General features: G+C 46.6%; 1 protein-coding gene across 2 annotated transcripts in view; it reads left to right on the forward strand.

The window, feature by feature from the left end:
- The window catches only part of WRAP73 (WD repeat containing, antisense to TP73), a 59302-nt gene that overhangs the window by 33437 nt on the left and 7346 nt on the right, over window positions 1-18519 (forward strand). The window contains exons 1-5 of one of the 2 annotated variants that reach the window (XM_081954972.1): window positions 3530-3666; window positions 4915-5027; window positions 5777-5929; window positions 10893-11009; window positions 17632-17704. In XM_081954972.1, coding sequence (XP_081811098.1) covers window positions 4956-5027; window positions 5777-5929; window positions 10893-11009; window positions 17632-17704 — 415 coding nt within the window. In that variant the 5' untranslated portion in view covers window positions 3530-3666; window positions 4915-4955. Of the gene's footprint in view, window positions 1-3529; window positions 3667-4914; window positions 5028-5776; window positions 5930-10892; window positions 11010-17631; window positions 17705-18519 lie in introns of those variants that run through there. The other variant, XM_081954973.1, reaches the window with a different exon arrangement.

The raw sequence follows: 18519 nt of genomic DNA on the forward strand, positions 1-18519 counted from the left end.
TCTTTGCTCTTATTGACTCTCGTAATCCTGGAGGAAAATGCTAATGCTAATAATAGATAATAAATAAAGGGGGAAAATATGTACTGGCTTGGAAACTTTTAAAAAAGAGAGAGAGAAAATGCACCTTATTATGGATGGATGGAGCGCGCTGGGAATCTGCTCTCGTTTTATGAATTATTCTCGTTTGGGATGTGATTTTTTTTGGTTTTATAAAAAAAAATTATATGTCTTTGGTGGAAATTATAATTCTGCCTTTTATTTATCGGGCTCCTATAGCGCCCATCCCCGTGGACAATGGGGTAGTTGTGCTATTTTATTTTATTTTATTTTAATTGTGTGTTTTAGGTTTGTTTTATTTTTATTTTACATTATTTTTTGTAAACAGCGAGTCTTTCTCCATCTCACTTAGCTCCTTATCCTGCTTGCATTGCGCATCCTTTTCTTCTGAAATCTTAGATTTCTCCCCCTCCCCTCAAAAAAACCCACCCCACCTTCCCGACTCTCTCTCTCTCTCGCACCCCTCCCCTGAAAACTGAGCTCGCTCCAATTTCGCCTTTCCCAAAATAAATAAATAAATCCATTTTCATGTCAACGGTCTCCCATCTTTTCTGCTTCCACTTCAAAGCCCCATCACATTGTCTCCAAGTTGGTGGGGGGTGGGTGTGGGTTAAAACAAATTTTGTTTTCCTGGAATCTCGAAATGAAGGCTGAAAAGACGCGGAGGGACGAAAAATGTCACAAACTAGCTTCTAGCCACGATGAGGACAACAATGATAGCTCTGTTGGTTTGTTGCGTGTCTATTTTTCTTCCCTCCGCCGCGTTTAGCGCTTTAACCAATAAAAGTGAAATTATTGGTCCTTCCTCCCTTTCCTCCTCCTTCCTCCCCTTCCTCCTCCTTCCTTTCTCCTTTCTGTCCTTCTCCTTCCCTCCTTCTCCTTCTCCTTCCTTTCCTTCTCCTTCTCCTTCCTTCCTTTCTCCTTCCTCCCTTTCCCCCTCATTCTTTCCTCCTCCTCCTCCCTTTCTTTCCTTCTCCTTCTCCTTCCTTTCCTTTCCTTTCCTTTTCCTTCTCCTTCCTTCCTTCTTCTTCCTTTCCTTCTCCTTACTTCCTTTCCTTCTCCTCCTTCTCCTTCCTTTCTCTTTCCTCCCTTTCCTCCTCCTCCTTCCTTCCTTTCCTTTTCCTTCTCCTACCTTCCTTCTCCTTCCCCTTCCTTTCCTCTTCCTTCTCCTTCCTTTTTTCCTCCTTCCTTTCCTTCTCCTTCTCCTCCCTTCCTTTCCTTCTTCTCCTTCCTTACCTTCCCCTTCCCTTTTTCCTTCTCCTTCTCCTTCCTTACCGTCTCCTTCCTTCCTTTCCTCCCTCTCCTCCCTCCCTTTCCTCCTCCTTCCTTCCTTCCTTCTTCTTCTCCTTTCTTTCCTTCTCCTTTTCCTTCCTTTCTTTCTCCTTCCTCCCTTTCCCCCTCCTTCTTTCCTCCTCCTCCTCCCTTTCTTTCCTTCTTCTCCTTCCTTCCTTTTCCTTTCCTTCTCCTTCCTTCCTTTCTTTCTCCTTCCTCCCTTTCCTCCTCCTCCTTTCCTCCTCCTCCTTCCTTCCTTCCTTTCCTTTTCCTTCTCCTTCCTTCCTTCTCCTTCCCCTTCCTTTCCTCTTCCTTCTCCTTCCTTCCTTTTCTCCTCCATTCCTTTCCTCCTCCTCCCCTCTCTTCAGCATCCATCATTACCCTCCTCCTCTTTGCTATTTTTATTCTTATTATCCCCGCGCGCCAAATATTCCCACCGTGGTCTATTCAAGAAAAGGAACGCCTTTTAAAGTTATTCACGCACCACCGGTATTTGGGGGCTGTCTTTGTGGATATTGTGTGTCCTTGCGTGTTGTTTGGGTGTTCGCTTGTTTACCTGAATTCTTTCTATAAAGTGCGCTCGGAGGGGGGGGGGGCTTTGTAATTATATGAATTTCTAATTCACCCACAGCTTCACAAATACAGACGACACCGGATTAATTGCTACGCCGGAACGGGAGGGAGGGAAGGGGGGCGGCATTGGAGACCACCGCCCGCGTCTCGTGGGAATGAAAGGAAGAGACCCAGGGAGGCCGTGCGGTTTGTCTGAATACGGATCTCCGAGTCAGCTCCAAACCTGGAGCTTGGGGCGCTTGTGAAGTCGGAATCGAAGTGGTTTCGCCGAACGGCTCCGAAGGGAGGGGGGGGGTCGCTCGCTACAGGGGAGGAGGAGGCACTTCATCCGAATTGAGGGTAAATCCGAATCGAAGGGATTGCAGAGAGGGTCGGGGGTGGGCGTTTGTGCATGTGATTGGCTTGATACGATAGATAAATAGAAAAAAAGAAAGAAAGAAAGAAAGAAAGAGATATTGTACATAGATAGATAGATACTGTAGATATATAAATAGATAGAGATAGATAGATAGATAGACAGATAGATAGATAGATGATAGATAGATAGATAGATAGATAGATAGATAGATAGATAGATAGATAGATACTGTGGATAGATAGATGATAGATAGATAGATAGATGATAGATAGATAGATAGATAGATAGATAGATAGATAGATAGATAGATAGATACTGTGGATAGATAGATGATAGATAGATAGATAGATGATAGATAGATAGATAGATAGATAGATAGATGATAGATAGATAGATACTGTAGATAGATATAGATAGATAGGTATAGATAGATACTGTAGATAGATAGATGATAGATAGATAGATAGATAGATAGATAGATAGATATGATAGAGAGCTAGACAGACAGACTGAGAATGAGAGAGAGAGAGAGAGAGAGAGAGAGATGATGATGATGATGATGATGATGATGATGATTAGGAGACTTGTGGTTTTATCTCTCTATGTATGTATGTATGTATGTATGTATGTATGTATGTATGTTACAACCCCTGGTATGGCTAGCTGATTGAGTGCTAAATAGCTTGAAATAGATCTATACTAGTCTCCCTTTATTTATTCATCAGCACAAATACAACATATATATATAGCGCTTTGGATAGCCATTTGTCTGAAGTGGTGTAGGGTTTCCTGCTTAAGCAGAGGGTTGGACTAGAAGACCTCCAAGGTCCCTTCCAACTTTGTAATTCTGTTAATGACAGACCATGACAGCAGTCTTCCAGTATTTGAGGGGCTGGGGGGGCGGGGTGTCCACCTGTTCTCCAAAGCACCTGAAGGCAGGACCAGAAGCAACGGATGGGAAGAACATTAAAAGAGAGAAGCAGGCTGGAACTAAGGAGAAATTCCTGACAGTTAGATTATCCAAAGTATCTCGGATATTATAATAATTAACGGGCCCATTGGAAACACACTTAAATTTTAATTTTTTAAAAAAATTAAAAAACTTAAATTTAAAAAAATAAAACCGCTTCATTTTGCAGAAAATCAAAACAATCACAACTCCATCCCCTTCCCTAAGCTTGCAGACAGGCATCTCTCTCTCTCTCTCCCTCCCTCTCTCCTCCCCCCGAACTACATTTCCCATCGTGCCTTTGCTCTTTCCGGCCTTTTCTTCTCCCACCTCTTCCGGCCGGGGGTGGGGAGAGGAAAGAGCGGCTTCTGATTGGTTGACGCCGTGAAAGCGGGCCAGAGGCGGCGGCAGGCGGGAGCGGCGGCCGCCAAACTGAGGGGACCTCGCGTCGCCTCAGGTTGCTGAAGCCCCGCCCACTCTTACCTAGCCCCCCAATTTATGGGGAGGGGCTCCCTTCCCCCCTCCTCCTTTCCCTTGCCAGGCTGAAGGGGGGGGCTGTATTCAAGCCCCCTCTGTACTTAAGGGAGGTCTCTAATTATAATTGGGGGACCCCTCCTCTTTTTTTCCACCCCCCTTTGAGGCTGTCCCTCTGGGGGCGTCTCCCCAATTTTCTATCCCTTTCCCCCCCTCCCCCCAAAATTAGGAACTCTTCCTTCCCCTTTTCTTTATTTTAAAAGAAATCTTTAGCTTTATTTAAAACTCCTGGGTTGGAAATAATTATTTTTCCATCACTCCCTAATTGGAATTCATCGTTCCAATGCTTATTAAATGATCATTATTTTTTTATAAGGGGTTAAATCGTGGCTAATTGGCAGCTTTCCATCTTCCTGGGATGTCTGGAAGGCATCCTTTTCAAAAGTGCTTTTTTATAAGGGGAGAAAAAAATGGGGGGGGGACCCTAAATATTTTAGGAGAGATCTATTTCCCCCCCTAGATTAATATAAAACGTAGAGATCCCCTTCCCCCCCTTTTGAAATGCAGCACTTCCTCTTAAAAGAAGGATAACTTTAAAAAAAGATCCATATTTTTCATTTATTTTCAATTATTTGGTCCATTGGGGAATGTGTGTGTGTGTGTGTGTGTGTGTGTTATTAATTCTATTTTGGGGGGCCCCCCGTTGCTCCTCGCCTTCCTTTATGGGGAAAAAAACCTTATTCCTCTTGTCTTCAAATTTTCATGCATACTTTTTATGGTGCAATTTAGGGTTTATTTAATATTTTTATTTAGGGGTGCCCCTTCTCGCTTTGCAGAATTAGAGCTTGCTTCATTTGGGGGGGGGTGCTTCTGTCATTTTGGAGGTGGGGGACTTTTATAATCTGCATTTAATGCACTCGTTTTTTTAAAAAAAATTCTTGTTATTCTGCATTCTTGCAAAATTGGAGGAGGGGGGGGAGCAGAAATTGCCCTATTTTCTGATTTTTGGGGTGGGGGAGCTGAAATAATATTCTAATTATTTTGTCTGCTTTTTGTCTATCCTCTCGCTGTTTCATTTGAAAGAAAAGTATCTTGCCTTTTGGATAATATACTTATTTATTTAATGAAATAAAGTTTTGTTTTTTGATAGGACTGTATCGCATGCGGCTCGCTTTACGTCTTTTTCTTTTTCCTTGGTAAATAAACTTTTTTTTTTTAAACTGTATTTCAGTTCCTGCAACAGAAAGTCTGTTTTCTCCGTGAAGTGGGACCATGGTGAATTTTTCTGAACTTTTCAAAGCTTCCAACCACTTGTGCACATTTTCCCCGGACGGGAAATACCTGGTGAGCAAGACATTTTGTGGGTTCAAATGCTGCAGTGTTGATTGGGTTTTGTGTGTGTCTTTTTGCTTGGGGAATCCTTATAATGGGCCTTTTTCTGCCAGTTTAAGCTGAGGTGGTGGCATTGCATTAAACCCTGGTTTGTTGGATAAGCTGGCCTTGCTGTGGTTTGTGCAATACGGCTGAGTCAAAAAAATAAATCATGATGTATGCAGGACCCTACGATGCCCATAAGGCTCAGTGGCTAAGACGCTGAGCTTGTCGATCAGAAAAGGTCGGCAGTTTGGCGGTTCGAATCCCTAGCGCCGCATTAACGGAGGGAGCTCCCGTGACTTGTCCCAGCTTCTGCCAACCTAGCAGTTCGAAAGCACATCAAAAATGCGAGTAGAAAAATAGGAACCACCTTTGGTGGGAAGGGAACAGCATTCCATGCGTCTTTGGCGTTGAATCATGCCGGCCACATGACCCCGGAGACGTCTTCGGACAGCGCTGGCTCTTCGGCTTTGAAACGGAGATGAGCACCGCCCCCTAGAGTCGGGAACGAGTAGCACTTACGTGCGAGGGGAACCTTTACCTGTTATGATTGCCGTAATCTCTTGGTGTCAGCTTTGCACGTTGAGACTGGACGGAGCAAAATTCTGAACGTTTTGAGAATTAAGGATAGAAATATCGGGTTTTTTTTAAAGATAAGCAGAGCATCTGTCTTTAGGGTACTTCACGATTTAAGCTGTGCTTAAAATTATAATTTTCAGGCATCTGGCGTGCAATACCGTTTGGTGATCCGAGATGTCAACAGCCTTCAGATTTTGCAGCTGTTTACCTGCCTGGATCAAATCCAGCACATTGAGTGGTCCTCCGATTCCTTATTTATCTTTTGCGCCATGTATAAACGTGGAATTGTGCAGGTATGTACTTCGGGTTTTGCAATGGTTATTGTCCCTCATCTATCATCTTCTTCTTCCTCTTCTTCTCCTCTTCCTCCCCTTCTCCCTTCCTCCTCTTCTTCGTCTCCTTCTGCTTCTCCTCTCCTCCTCCTCTCTTCTCCTCCTCCCCCTCTTCTCCTTCTCTTCTCCTGCTTTTGCTCCTCCTCCCCTCTTCCTCTCTCCTCCTCTTCTTATTCTTCTCCTTCTTTTGCTTCGCTCCTTCTCCTCCTCTTCTTCTTTATATATAAAAACGGCTCTCTCTGTGTCTGTGTGTAAGTTCCAGCATAACTCTGGAACGCCTCGAGCAATTTCAACCACACTTGGTACACAGATGACTTACTCTCTGGAAACAAAATCTGTGGGGGGGCAAGACACCTCTAACACCCTCAGTGTGTGTATTCTGCTAAGATACAGCCTGTTGTGCCTTAAAACGGCTTTTACTGTCCTGCCGCCCAACGGCTTCTACTGTGCAGCGCAGTGGAGTCGCCATAGTAACGGCTTCACAAGGGGGCTCCCTCTGGTAAGGTGGAAAACCCCACAGTAGAAATTAAGGGTGTTATCCCTTTTCTCGATGCTTCTGGGGGCAGAGGGACAGAAAACATTTGGAACTAATTCAATTGTCGCTGAAATCAGGGCTTTTCCTTTATAATACAGGGTTAGGATGAATAAAGCTAGTATTAAAATACACATAAAAATAAAAAGAAAGGTTGCATGGGGAAACAGAACCAAAAAGAGGTGGGTGGGGGAAACGGGGGGGGGGGGGGAATCTTTGCAGTCCATTTCAAGAAGAAAAGGGAGCTAGCTCCCTCTGGTGGAAAGAAGTTGAACTTCTTCAAACGAAGGAAAAATGAATTATTTTCCCCCCTGAAAAAGTCACGGATTTTGCAAATTTTGAAAGAGAATCTTCTAAGAGAGGATTACCTGGCTGTAAAGGCATTCTGGGATCCTCTTCCAATGTAGCGGTAATCCTGGGCTTACGACAGTTCGTTTAATGACCAAGGTTGCTGAAGAACCTTGAGAAAGAAACTTACGACTGCTTTTCACGCTTAACGACCGTTGCAGCAGCCCCATCGAAATTCAGAACCTTGGCAATGGACTCGCATTCATGACGGCCGCGGTGTCGTTCGCGACCTTCCGAGGAGCAGAGTCAAAGGGGAAGCCAGATTCGCTTAAGGACCGCGCGACTCGTTTAACAACGGTGGTGATTCACGTTCATAAACGTGGCAAGAAGGGTCGTAAAACGGGGCCGATTTCTCACTGAGCGACATAAATGTTGCGCTCAATGTTGGAATTACAATTCCATAATAAAAAATATTAAATAGAGTCTAATAAATATATAAAAATAAATGGACGTTTCATTAAAAAAAAAGAAGAAGAAGCATTTGCCATTTTGTGTTTTTAAAGGCCAGGAAAATGTAGGAAAATTCACGTCCTCCTAATTTTTTTCCCCCCTCTAAAGAAAACAAACTTTTGTGCAACATCTGTCAGCATCTGTAGTTGGCCTAACATTTGGGGAGGGGGCGGAAAGAGAGAAAGCCCCCCCCCCGCTTCTTTAAAAACACCAAAATGCCTCTATTTATCATTAGTCCTTGACTTACGACCACAGTTGGGGCCGTCATTAAGCGAGGCAGCCATTCAGCCTTTCAAACTTTTTAAGGGCAGTCATGTGCCCTCCAGGTTACCGTGTATTCCACCAGCCACGGGCCCAAGGTAGGGGTGGGGGGGTAGCAATTATCATCCGGGACGATCTGGCACCGAGAGAATTCACTGTGTCGCAGACATCTGGTTGTGAGTCTCTGGGCGTAAAGTGGGGTCCAGGGAGTCAGTTGGGCCTGTTGATAGTATACCTGGCTCCCCGCCATACATCAACGGCCCTGCCCGAGCTCCTTGAGCGGATCGCGGAGATGGCGGTTGAGACCCCCAAACTACTAGTGATGGGGGATTTCAACCTGCCGTCAACGGGAAAGGCATCCGAGGTAGCCCGGGAATTCATGGCTTCCATGACAGCCATGGGTCTGACTCAAGTAATTCAGGACCCCACTCACGAGCGAGGCCACATTCTGGATCTTGTGTTTGTCTCCGACCAGTGGACGAGTGATCTGGGAAGAGGGCATTTAGTCATCACGCCCCTGTCATGGTCAGATCACTCACTTCTCCAGCTTGACTTCCCTGGCGCTACTCCCCACCGCGGGGAGGCGGAACCAGATTATCCCAGATGGTTCCGCCCCAAGCGCCTGATGGAACCGGATAGGTTCCAGGCTGAGCTTGGGCCATTTCCTGCTGACCTGTCCCGCTCCCGGGCTGAGGACCTGGTAGCCGCATGGAATAGTGCGGCTGCCGGTGCCTTGGACCGGGTGGCGCCTTTGCGGCCTCTCCGACGGCCACGATCGACCCGGGCCCCCTGGTTTAACGGGGAGCTAAGGGCGATGAAATGCCTTAGGAGACGCCTGGAGAGTAAGTGGAGATCCTCCCGCTCCGAAGCTGACCGAACACAGGTAAGAGCCTACATAAGGACCTACCTTGTGGCAATAAGAGTGGCCAAACGTCAGTATTGTGCCACTCTTATAGCGTCCGCAGAGAACCGCCCTGCTGCCCTGTTTCGGGTGACCCGCTCCCTTCTGTCACAGGAGCAGCGGGACCCCCCATTGCAGGGCAGGGCAGAGGAATTTGGAGAGTTCCTGCAGGATAAAATCGATCATATCCGGAGAGGTTGGACCCACTCCAGTGCTCCAGTGGGGACGTCCGAGACTAGTCTTGAGAGACCATGCTGGGAGGAGTTTGACCCTGTTGTCATCAAAGATTTGGACAGGTTGCGCGGGCGACTGCGGGCCACCACATGTTTACTGGACCCGTGTCCCTCCTGGTTGGTGCTGGCCTCCTGGGAGGGCTCACGAGGCTGGCTACTGGGGCTGGTGAACGCTTCGTTGGGGGAGGGCCGGATGCCGGCCGCCCTGAAAGAGGCGGTGGTCAGGCCCCTGCTCAAGAAGCCTTCTCTGGACCCAAAGGAACTAGCAAATTATCGTCCTGTCTCCAACCTTCCTTTTTTAGCAAAGGTTGTTGAGAGTGTGGTGGCTCAGCAGTTTCCGCGTCACCTGGAGGAAGATGATTATCTAGACCCGCGCCAGTCCGGCTTCCGACTCGGTCACAGCACGGAGACGGCCTTGGTCGCGTTGGTGGATGATCTCTGGAGGGCAAAGGATGAGGGTTGTTCCTCCATCCTTGTTCTATTAGATCTCTCGGCGGCCTTCGATACCATCGACCATGGTATCCTATTGCGCCGGCTGGAGGGGTTGGGGATTGGAGGCACCGTGCTACGGTGGTTCCACTCCTACCTCTCTGGCCGGACGCAATGTGTGTTGACGGGGGAGCAGAGGTCGACCGCAAGGCCCCTCATTTGTGGGGTCCCACAGGGGTCGATTCTCTCGCCTCTCTTGTTCAACATATATATGAAGCCGCTGGGCGAGATCATCCGTAGTTTTGGGGTGAGTTACCATCTGTACGCTGATGATACTCAGTTGTACATTTCCACCCCAAACCACCCCAACGAGGCTGTCGAAGTGATGACCCGATGTCTGGAAGCCGTACGGGTCTGGATGGATGACAGCAGGCTCAGGCTCAACCCCTCCAAGACAGAGTGGCTGTGGTTCCCGGCTTCCCGATTCAATCAGCATATTCCATCGCTGACCATCGGGGATGAGCAATTAGCCCCGGTGGAAGGGGCGCGCAACTTGGGCGTCCTCCTTGACGATCGGCTGACCTTAGAAGATCACGTGGCGACCGTGGCAAGGGGGGCGTTCCTCCAGGTTCGCCTCGTGCGCCAGTTGCGGCCCCTTTTGGACCGGGAGGCCTTGCGCACAGTCACTCACGCGCTGGTGACGTCCCGCCTGGACTACTGTAACGCTCTCTACATGGGGCTCCCCTTGAGGTGCGCCCGGAGACTGCAGTTGGTCCAGAATGCAGCCGCGCGGGTTATTATGGGGAGATCGAGATTCTCCCATATAACACCTATCCTGCGCGAGCTGCACTGGCTTCCTGTGGCCTACCGGGTGCGCTTCAAGGTACTGGTTACCATCTTCAAAGCGCTCCATGGCACAGGGCCTAGTTACCTGCGGGATCGCGTCCTGCCCCATACATCCCTGCGACCCACTCGCTCACACAGGGAGGGGCTACTCCGGGTGCCGTCCTCTAGAGAGTGCCTGGGGACGGTGCCCAGGAGTAGGGCCTTCTCTGTGGTGGGCCCTACCCTTTGGAATGACCTCCCCCCAGACATCCGGACAACAACCGATCTTCGCTCCTTCCGTATGAAGCTGAAGACCTACCTGTTTTGTCAAGCCGGCCTGGCATAACGTTACTATCTTGCCACCCCAGGTCATTTTACAATGGGAAATTTTGTTTTTAATATTTTTGGGGTTTTAAACTTTGTAAGTATGCTTATTTATGGACTTATTTTTACCTCCTCTGCACGATTTTATGGTGCTATCTTGATTATTGCTCTGTACGTCGCCCCGAGTCCCTGTGGGGAGAGGGGGCGACTAATAAGTTCAATAAAATAAATAAATAAATAATAAATAAGGAAGCCAGCTGGAAAGTTTGCCAAAACTGACCACCTGACATGTATGTAAAAACAGTTGTTAGTTGCCGGTCATTTTTTTCCCCCAGCACTGTCCTAACTATGGGGACAGTCACTAAACAAGTGATCGTAAGTCAAGGACGGCCTGTATGGCTTTCTACAAAAAGAGAGAAAGAAAGAAAACTTACTTTAGTAGCGGAGTCCAGCAAAAGTCCTTCATGATCGCGGTGAATATATTGGAAACTGGAAATAGAAATCCTACAGCTGCTGGAGGGCACCTCGGAGGTCCTCTAGTCCAACCCCAGAGCAGGAATCCTGGTTAATTAAAAGACGGCGGCTTTGCACGGCTGATTCTTATCCCTTGCCTCATTTAAGGTCTGGTCGTTGGAGCAGCCTGATTGGCACTGCAAAATCGACGAAGGCTCGGCCGGCTTGGTGGCTTCGTCCTGGAGTCCCGACGGACGTCACATCTTGAACACAGTCGAATTCCATGTGAGTTTGGGAAACCTGGGGTCTCCACTCCCGAGAGCTGTGAGGCTCCCGTCCATCCCCAAGCCCTCTAAATAGCTTGTCGTCGTCGACTTCTTTTTTTAAAAAAATAGAGGAACAGCTGTACCTGACTATCTAGGGTTTTTTTTTGGGGGGGGGGGGAGGATTGTAGGAAAACATTCCCCAAAGTTAATTAAGCAGCCAAATTTGGCCTTCGGGAAGGAATCATCTCCCCCTGCTCCAAAGCTCCTTAAAAATGGTTTCAGCCTCGCAGGACCTCTAATTTTTTGTTAAAAGAAAAGAAAATCAAAAGTGACAAAGGAAACGATTAAAAGTTTAATTTTTTCCCCCCACCAGTATAAACGTACATATTTTATGGACAGAAAAGAAACTAGAAAGGAACAAAAGGGGAAAAAGGAAAATAGAATATGTGAAGCCGCTGGGTGAGATCATCCGTGGTTTTGGGATGGAGTATCATCTGTACGCTGACGATACGCAGCTGTACATTGCCACCCCAGACCACCCCAACGAGGCTGTTGCAGTGATGTCCCGGTGTCTGGAAGCCGTCGGGGTCTGGATGGGGGACAACAGACTCAGACTCAACCCCTCCAAGACTGAGTGGCTGTGGTTACCGGCACCTCGGTTCAGCCAGCTCATTCCATCGCTGGCCATAGGGGGCGAACAACTGCCCCCTGTGGAGCGGGCGCGCAATTTGGGCGTCCTCCTAGATGCCCGGCTGTCAATGGATGACCATGTGGCAGCCGTGGCGAGGGGGGCGTTCCACCAGGTTCGCCTGGTGCGCCAATTGCGCCCCCTACTGGACCGGGATGCCCTACGCACGGTCACTCATGCACTGGTGACGTCTCGGCTGGACTACTGCAATGCTCTCTACATGGGGCTTCCCTTGGGACGCGCTCGAAGACTGCAGCTAGTCCAGAACGCAGCCGCGCGGGCTATTTTGGGGAGTACTAGGTACTCCCACGTAACACCGCTCCTGCGCGAGCTGCACTGGCTGCCTGTGGTCTTTCGGGTGCGTTTCAAGGTTTTGACCACCATCTTTAAAGCGCTCCATGGCTCAGGACCTAGGTACTTGCGGGATCGCATCCTACCACACACTTCCCTGCTACCGATTCGCTCTCACAGGGAGGGGCTCCTCCGGGTGCCGTCCACTAAGCAGTGCCAACGGGCGACACCTAGGAGTAGAGCCTTCTCTGTGATGGGCCCAACCCTCTGGAATGACCTCCCCCCCCCCCCGATATCAGAACCACCACCGACTTCCCCTCCTTTCGACGAAAACTGAAGACTCACCTGTTCCGTTTAGCCGGCCTGGACCATTCATAACCTCATTATACCTCTTGGCAGATATATTTTAACTGGGTAATTTTAATTGGGTATTTTTTAGGATTGTTTATATACTGTTTTTATCTGCTTTACCTGTACAGTGTTGTATTGCCTCCTCTTCTATGTTTTTATGTTTGCAAGTTTGTAGTCCATTTTATCTATTTCATTTGACTGTACACCGCCCCGAGTCCCTTTGGGGAGAGGGGGCGGTATAAAAATCGAAATAAAAGGTAAAAAAGGTAAAGAAAAAGAAATTGGGAAGGAAAGAAGGGGAAAGAAGGAGAATAGAAAAAGAAATTAGGAAGGAAGGGAGGAAATACAGAATAACAGAGTTGGAAGGGACCTTGGAGGTCTTCTAGTCCAACCCCCAGCTCAAGCAGGAAACCCTATATAGCATTTAAATAACCATTTGTCTGAAGTGGTGTAGGATTTCCTGCCTAAGCAGGGGGGGGGGTTGGACTAGACGACCTCCAAGGTCCCTTCCAACTCTCTTATCCTATTTATTTCAGATAAATGGTCTTCTTGAAAACCTCCAGTGTTTTGGAGGAATCCACAGCTTCTGGTGGCAAGCAGTTCCACGGGTTAATCGTTCTCACGGATAGGAAGTTTCTCCTCATTTCTAAATTTCTTCCACAAACCTCCATCCATTGCTTCTTAACCTGCCTTCCAGGTGCCTTGGAGAATAGCTTGACTCCCTCTTCTTTGGGGCAACCCCTGAGATATTGAAAGACTGCTATCACGTCTCCCCTAGTCCTTCTTTCTATTAAACTAGACATACCCAGTTCCTGCAACCGTTCTTCATATGTTTTAGTCTCCAGTCCCCTGATCCTCTTTCTTGCTCTTTTCTGCACTCTTTCCAGAATCTTTGGAAGGGGTTAGGGTCTGCTCCCCCGTGGCAAATTGGGACGGGGGCGGACGGGGAAATATTTCTTCTAAGGTTGAAGCAACTTGAGTTGACCCCGGTGGGCTCGCATGCAGCCAGCTGCTTTGCTGCGTGGGCAGACTTACTCCGGGACCGTAAACAAGAGGATATAATAACTTCGATCGACAGCTGGATGGGATAACCTGGGATTTGAACGGGTGGCTAGACGGACACCCCAGATCTCAGAGCCGATGGGAGAGGGTTAGGGTTTGCAGAGAAGCCCCTGTGTCTCTCAGGCGTGTCGCGATAGATAGATAGATAGATAGATAGATAGATGATAGATAGATAGATAGATAGATAGATGATAGATAGATAGATGATATAGATATAGATATAGATAGATAGATAGATAGATAGATAGATGATGATTGATTGATAGATAGATAGATAGATATAGATACATGATAGATAGATAGATAGATAGATGATAGATAGATATAGATAGATAGATAGATAGATAGATAGATAGATAGATAGATAGATGATAGATAGATATAGATTGATAGATAGATGATAGATAGATAGATAGATATAGATAGATAGATAGATAGATAGATACAGAGAGATTAGAGAGAGAGAGAGAGAGATGGATGGAGAGATAGAGAGAGAGAGAGAGAGAGAGAGAGAGAGATGGAGAGAGAGAGAGAGGTCCTCGACTTATGACCACAATTGAGTCCCCCCCAACATGTACGTTGGTAAGTGAGGAAGTGTGTGGAGGGAGCTTGGTCCCCGTGTTACGACGTTCCTTGCTGCTTTTCTTAAGCGAATCGTCACCGTTCTTAAATTGGTCGTTAAGTGAATTTAACTTCCCCCTTGACTTTGTTCGTTGGAAGGTCGCAAACGGGGGATTGTGTGACTCCGTCATAAATAGGAATCGGTTGGCTAGCATCCAAATTTGGATCGTGTGACCACGGGGATGCTGCAACGGTCGTAAGTGTGGAAAAGGGTGGTAAGTCATGTTTTTCAGGGCTGCCGTAACTTTGAACGGTCGCTCTCTAGAGAGGCAGGGAGTCCTCAACTTAACAACAGTACACTTAGTGACCATTCAAAGTTATGACGGCCTTGAAAAAAGTGACCCGTCACTGTTTTTTGGACTTACGACCCTGGTTAGGTGATTTACATCAGGATGTTTGACAACTGACTCACATTTACAACGGTCGCTGTGTTCTGAAGTCAAGGGATTTCCCGTTTTGTGACCTTCTGGGAAGCAAAGTCAACAGGGAAGCCCGATTCGCTTAACGACCATGTGACTAATTTAACAACCGCAGTGATTCACTTAATAGCGGTGTGGTGGCCTAGAGGTGGAGCCCTCGCCTCACAATCAGGAGGCTGTGAATTCAATCCTATGTAGAGGCAGACATTTCTCTCTCTGTGGGCACCATGAGAATATATTTGCTGAACAAAACTCCGCCCTGGCGACAGAAGAGCGTCTGGCCAGTAAACACTCTGCTAGCTCCATTCAGTTGCCCAGATTCCATCCCGCAAGGGATTATGAGCTCATTAAAAGACGAATGAGGGATTCATTTAAGAAACGTGGCGAGGAAAGCCGTAAAACGGGGCAAAACAACACATTTCCTTGCTTAGCAACATATAGTTGGGGCTGAAACCTGGTCGTAAGCCGAGTACATCCGCGTGGCTTCAGTGGCACATTTCCAACGGCCTTTTTAACTTTCTCTTGACACCCATGGACAGGCCCGGTTGCTTCACGAGAGGCCTGAAGTAAGCCATCATGGCTTCCTGTCGTGGTTTGGGGCCTAGTGGCTCAACGGAGCCCCACACGGAAATCAAAGGCGCTTCGAAATCCGCCTCGGAAGCCACGTGAGGTCCGCGGCTGCCTGACGGAGGAATCAAATCTGCCCTTCTAGCTTCCACCTCGGGTGAAAATTGAGGTTTGCCACCAATCTCATCAGGGCTTGTCCTACATCACATTTAAAAGGCATTTCCCCCCCCTTTTCCTTTTGCCAATGGTGTCTCGCAGTGCCGGCGCGACCATTCAGCCCCGCGAAGGGGGAAATGACATGTTAATTTAGGCTTTCTCCTGATCCTCGTCCTCCTGTTTTCAAGAGCGGAGAATCCCTACTTCTCTCTCTCTCTCTCTCTCTAATCTATCATCCATCCAGCCATCTATAATCTATCTATCATCTATCTATATCTATCTATCTATCTATCTATCTATCTATCTATCTATCATTCTATCTATCTATCTATCTATCTATCTATCTATCTATCTATCATCTATCTATCCATCCATCTATCTTCTATATCTATCTATCTATCTATCTATCTATCTATCTATCTATCATCTATCTATCTATCATCTATCTATCATCTATCTATCTACTATCTATCTATCATCTATCTATCTATCTATCTATCTATCTATCTATCTATCTTCTATCTATCTATCTGCCCATCTACCTATCTATCCATCCCTATTTCTCTGTAAGCTCTCCCATCCATCCATCCCTACTTATCTCTCTCTCTATCTAATCTATCATCCATCCATCCATCCATCCATCCATCTATAATCCCTCTACCTACCTACCTACCTACCTACCTACCTACCTACCTACCTACCTACCTATCTATCTATCTATCTATCTATCTATCTATCTATCTATCTATCTGCCCATCTACCTATCTATCCATCCCTATTTCTCTGTAAGCTCTCTCATCCATCCATCCATCCCTACTTATCTTTATCTAATCTATCATCCATCCATCCATCCATCCATCCATCCATCCATCTATAATCCATCTATCTATCTATCTATCTATCTATCTATCTATCTATCTATCTATCTATCATCTATCTGCCCATCTACCTATCTATCCATTCCTACCTCTCTCTCACCTGTCTCATCCATCCATCCATCCCTACTTATCTCTCTCTCTCTCTCTTTTGTTTCAGTCCAACAATTTTATCCAGTCTCCAAAATCCCCCCCCCCCCGGATTCCCGTGCTAACAGATGCCCCCCCATCTCAATAATTTGACCCCGTCAAGTCTGGGATAACAGTTGAGATCCCTCAGGAACGCCGGGCGGTGGGAGCGTGGGGTTTCTGTGGGACGCCTCGCCACCTGCCCGCCGTTGTCAGAAAACGGGTGCAACCCCCCCCCCCTTCCCCATACCCCCCACCCCGTCTCCTCCTGGAGCAGCTCCCGTTGAAATGCTGCTTCTCAGCTGCTCCTGTTGTCGGCATTCCAGCAATGCTGCTGTTTTCTCCCTTCCGAAGAGCAGCTGTGCCAGACACCCGATCACGGAGAGGTGAGGCTGGCCGCGTGTGCGTTGAGCCAGCAATGTGGGTTTGGGGAAGTGGGAGAAAGCCCCCACCCCCGCCCTCTGTTTTGGAAAAACCCGTATAAACAGAAAGCAGGTCAAAGCAGTTGGGTCCTTCCGGCTCTTTTTCAGGCAGTCCTCGACTTACGACTGATGTTTCCGGGGCTAAACAAGACCGCTGTTAAGGGAGCCCTTGTTCCGTTTTGCAGCTATTAAGCGGATCGCTGCCGTTGTTGTTAGCAACGCGGCTGTGGAGCGAAACTGGCTTCCTCATTGGGTGTGCTGCTTGTCGGAAGGTTGTAAAAAGGGACCGTACAACCCCGGGATGCCCGCACACCGTCATAAATACAAGTCGGTTGCCAAGTGTCTGAATTTTGATCACGGGACTGTGGGGATGTTGCAACGGTTGCGTGAAAAACAGTCATAAGTCCATTTTTTTCAGCAACTGTTGTAACTTTGGTTACTACACAAATGGTTGGTGTGTGTGTGTGTGTGTGTAGTGGTGCAGTGGCCTAGAGGTGGATATCTCGCCTCGCAATCAGGAGGCTGTGAGTTCAATTCAAGGTAGAGGCAGATATTTCTGTCTCTGGGCACAATGAGAACTATATCTGCCGAACAAAACTCCGCATCGGTGACAAGAAAGGCATCTGGCCACTCAGTGCTCTTCTAGCTCCATTCAGTTGCCCAAAATTCCGCCCTGCAAGGGATTAAGGGGTTGTTAAAAGATGGTGTGTGTGTGTGTGTGTGTATCAATATGAATATTTATACACGCACAAACACACACACACACACATTCTTTTTTTCTCTCCATTTCCTTCCACACAAAAAAATTCCCGTTCTAAAATCGTTACGGTTTCTTTGGGTCTGTCTATTTTTTTAAAAAAATGTCAGTTTTAAAAATCAAGTTATCATTCACGTGGCAGCCAATCTTGGCTGATTGAAAAAATGAAAATAAAGGCAGATTCTAAGAGTCGAATGGAGGGAGGGCCAGGAAGGGAAAACCTCTAGGAAATTTCTCGGCCTTCCTTCATCACACCCGCAAAATTAAATCGATCTCTCTCGCTCCTCTGTCTTCTTTTAACAGCTGCGTATCACCGTCTGGTCGCTGTGTACAAAATCCGTCTCCTACATCAAATACCCCAAAGCTTGCCAGCAGGGTGAGTGAAGTGAACTAAATTCAGATTTATTTTTCTGCATCCCCCCTCTAACAGGTAGACCACAATCGGGAACAGAACTGCCGTGGCTAAGAAAACAGGTGGTTTTTAAATGAGTCGCATCCAATTTTAGTACTTGTTGTTGTTGTTGTTGTTTTGCCACTGTGGTTCAATGAATCCCTCCCGTCGTTGAGTGAATCAGGCTTTGCTAGGGAGAGAGGCAAATATTTATCTCTGGGCACAATGGAAATTTAACTGCTGTACAAAACTCCTCATTGGTGACAGGAAGAGCAGACGGCCAGGAAACAGTCAGCTCCAATCAGTTGCCCAGATTCCACCCCACAAGGGGATAGATGATGAGGTCATTAAAAGAAGATGATTTTATTTTATTTTATATTTTAGGATATTATGTTATATTTTATGATTTTATTCTATATTTTATTATTTTATTTTATATTTTATGATTTTATTTTATATTTTATGATTTGATTCTATATTTTATGATTTGATTTTATATTTTATGATTTTATATTAATAATAATAATAATAATAATAATAATAATAATAATAATAATAATAATAATAATAATAAGCTTTTATTTCTAGACCGCGCCCTTTCCTAAGCAGGACTCGGGGCGGTGTACAGTCATTATTAAAAACCATATACATATACATAAACATAGACATAGACGTAGACGGAGGAGGTAGAAAATATACTGTACAATATTTAATTAAAATACAAATAAGATTAAAATTCCCTTAAAAAATTCCACAATAAAATGTTTGCCAGGAGGTGGAAGATGGAGCTATAAATATAT

This window comes from Natrix helvetica (genome assembly GCF_964273705.1).
Source record: "Natrix helvetica genome assembly, chromosome: 5".
Taxonomy (NCBI): Eukaryota; Metazoa; Chordata; class Lepidosauria; order Squamata; family Natricidae; genus Natrix; species Natrix helvetica.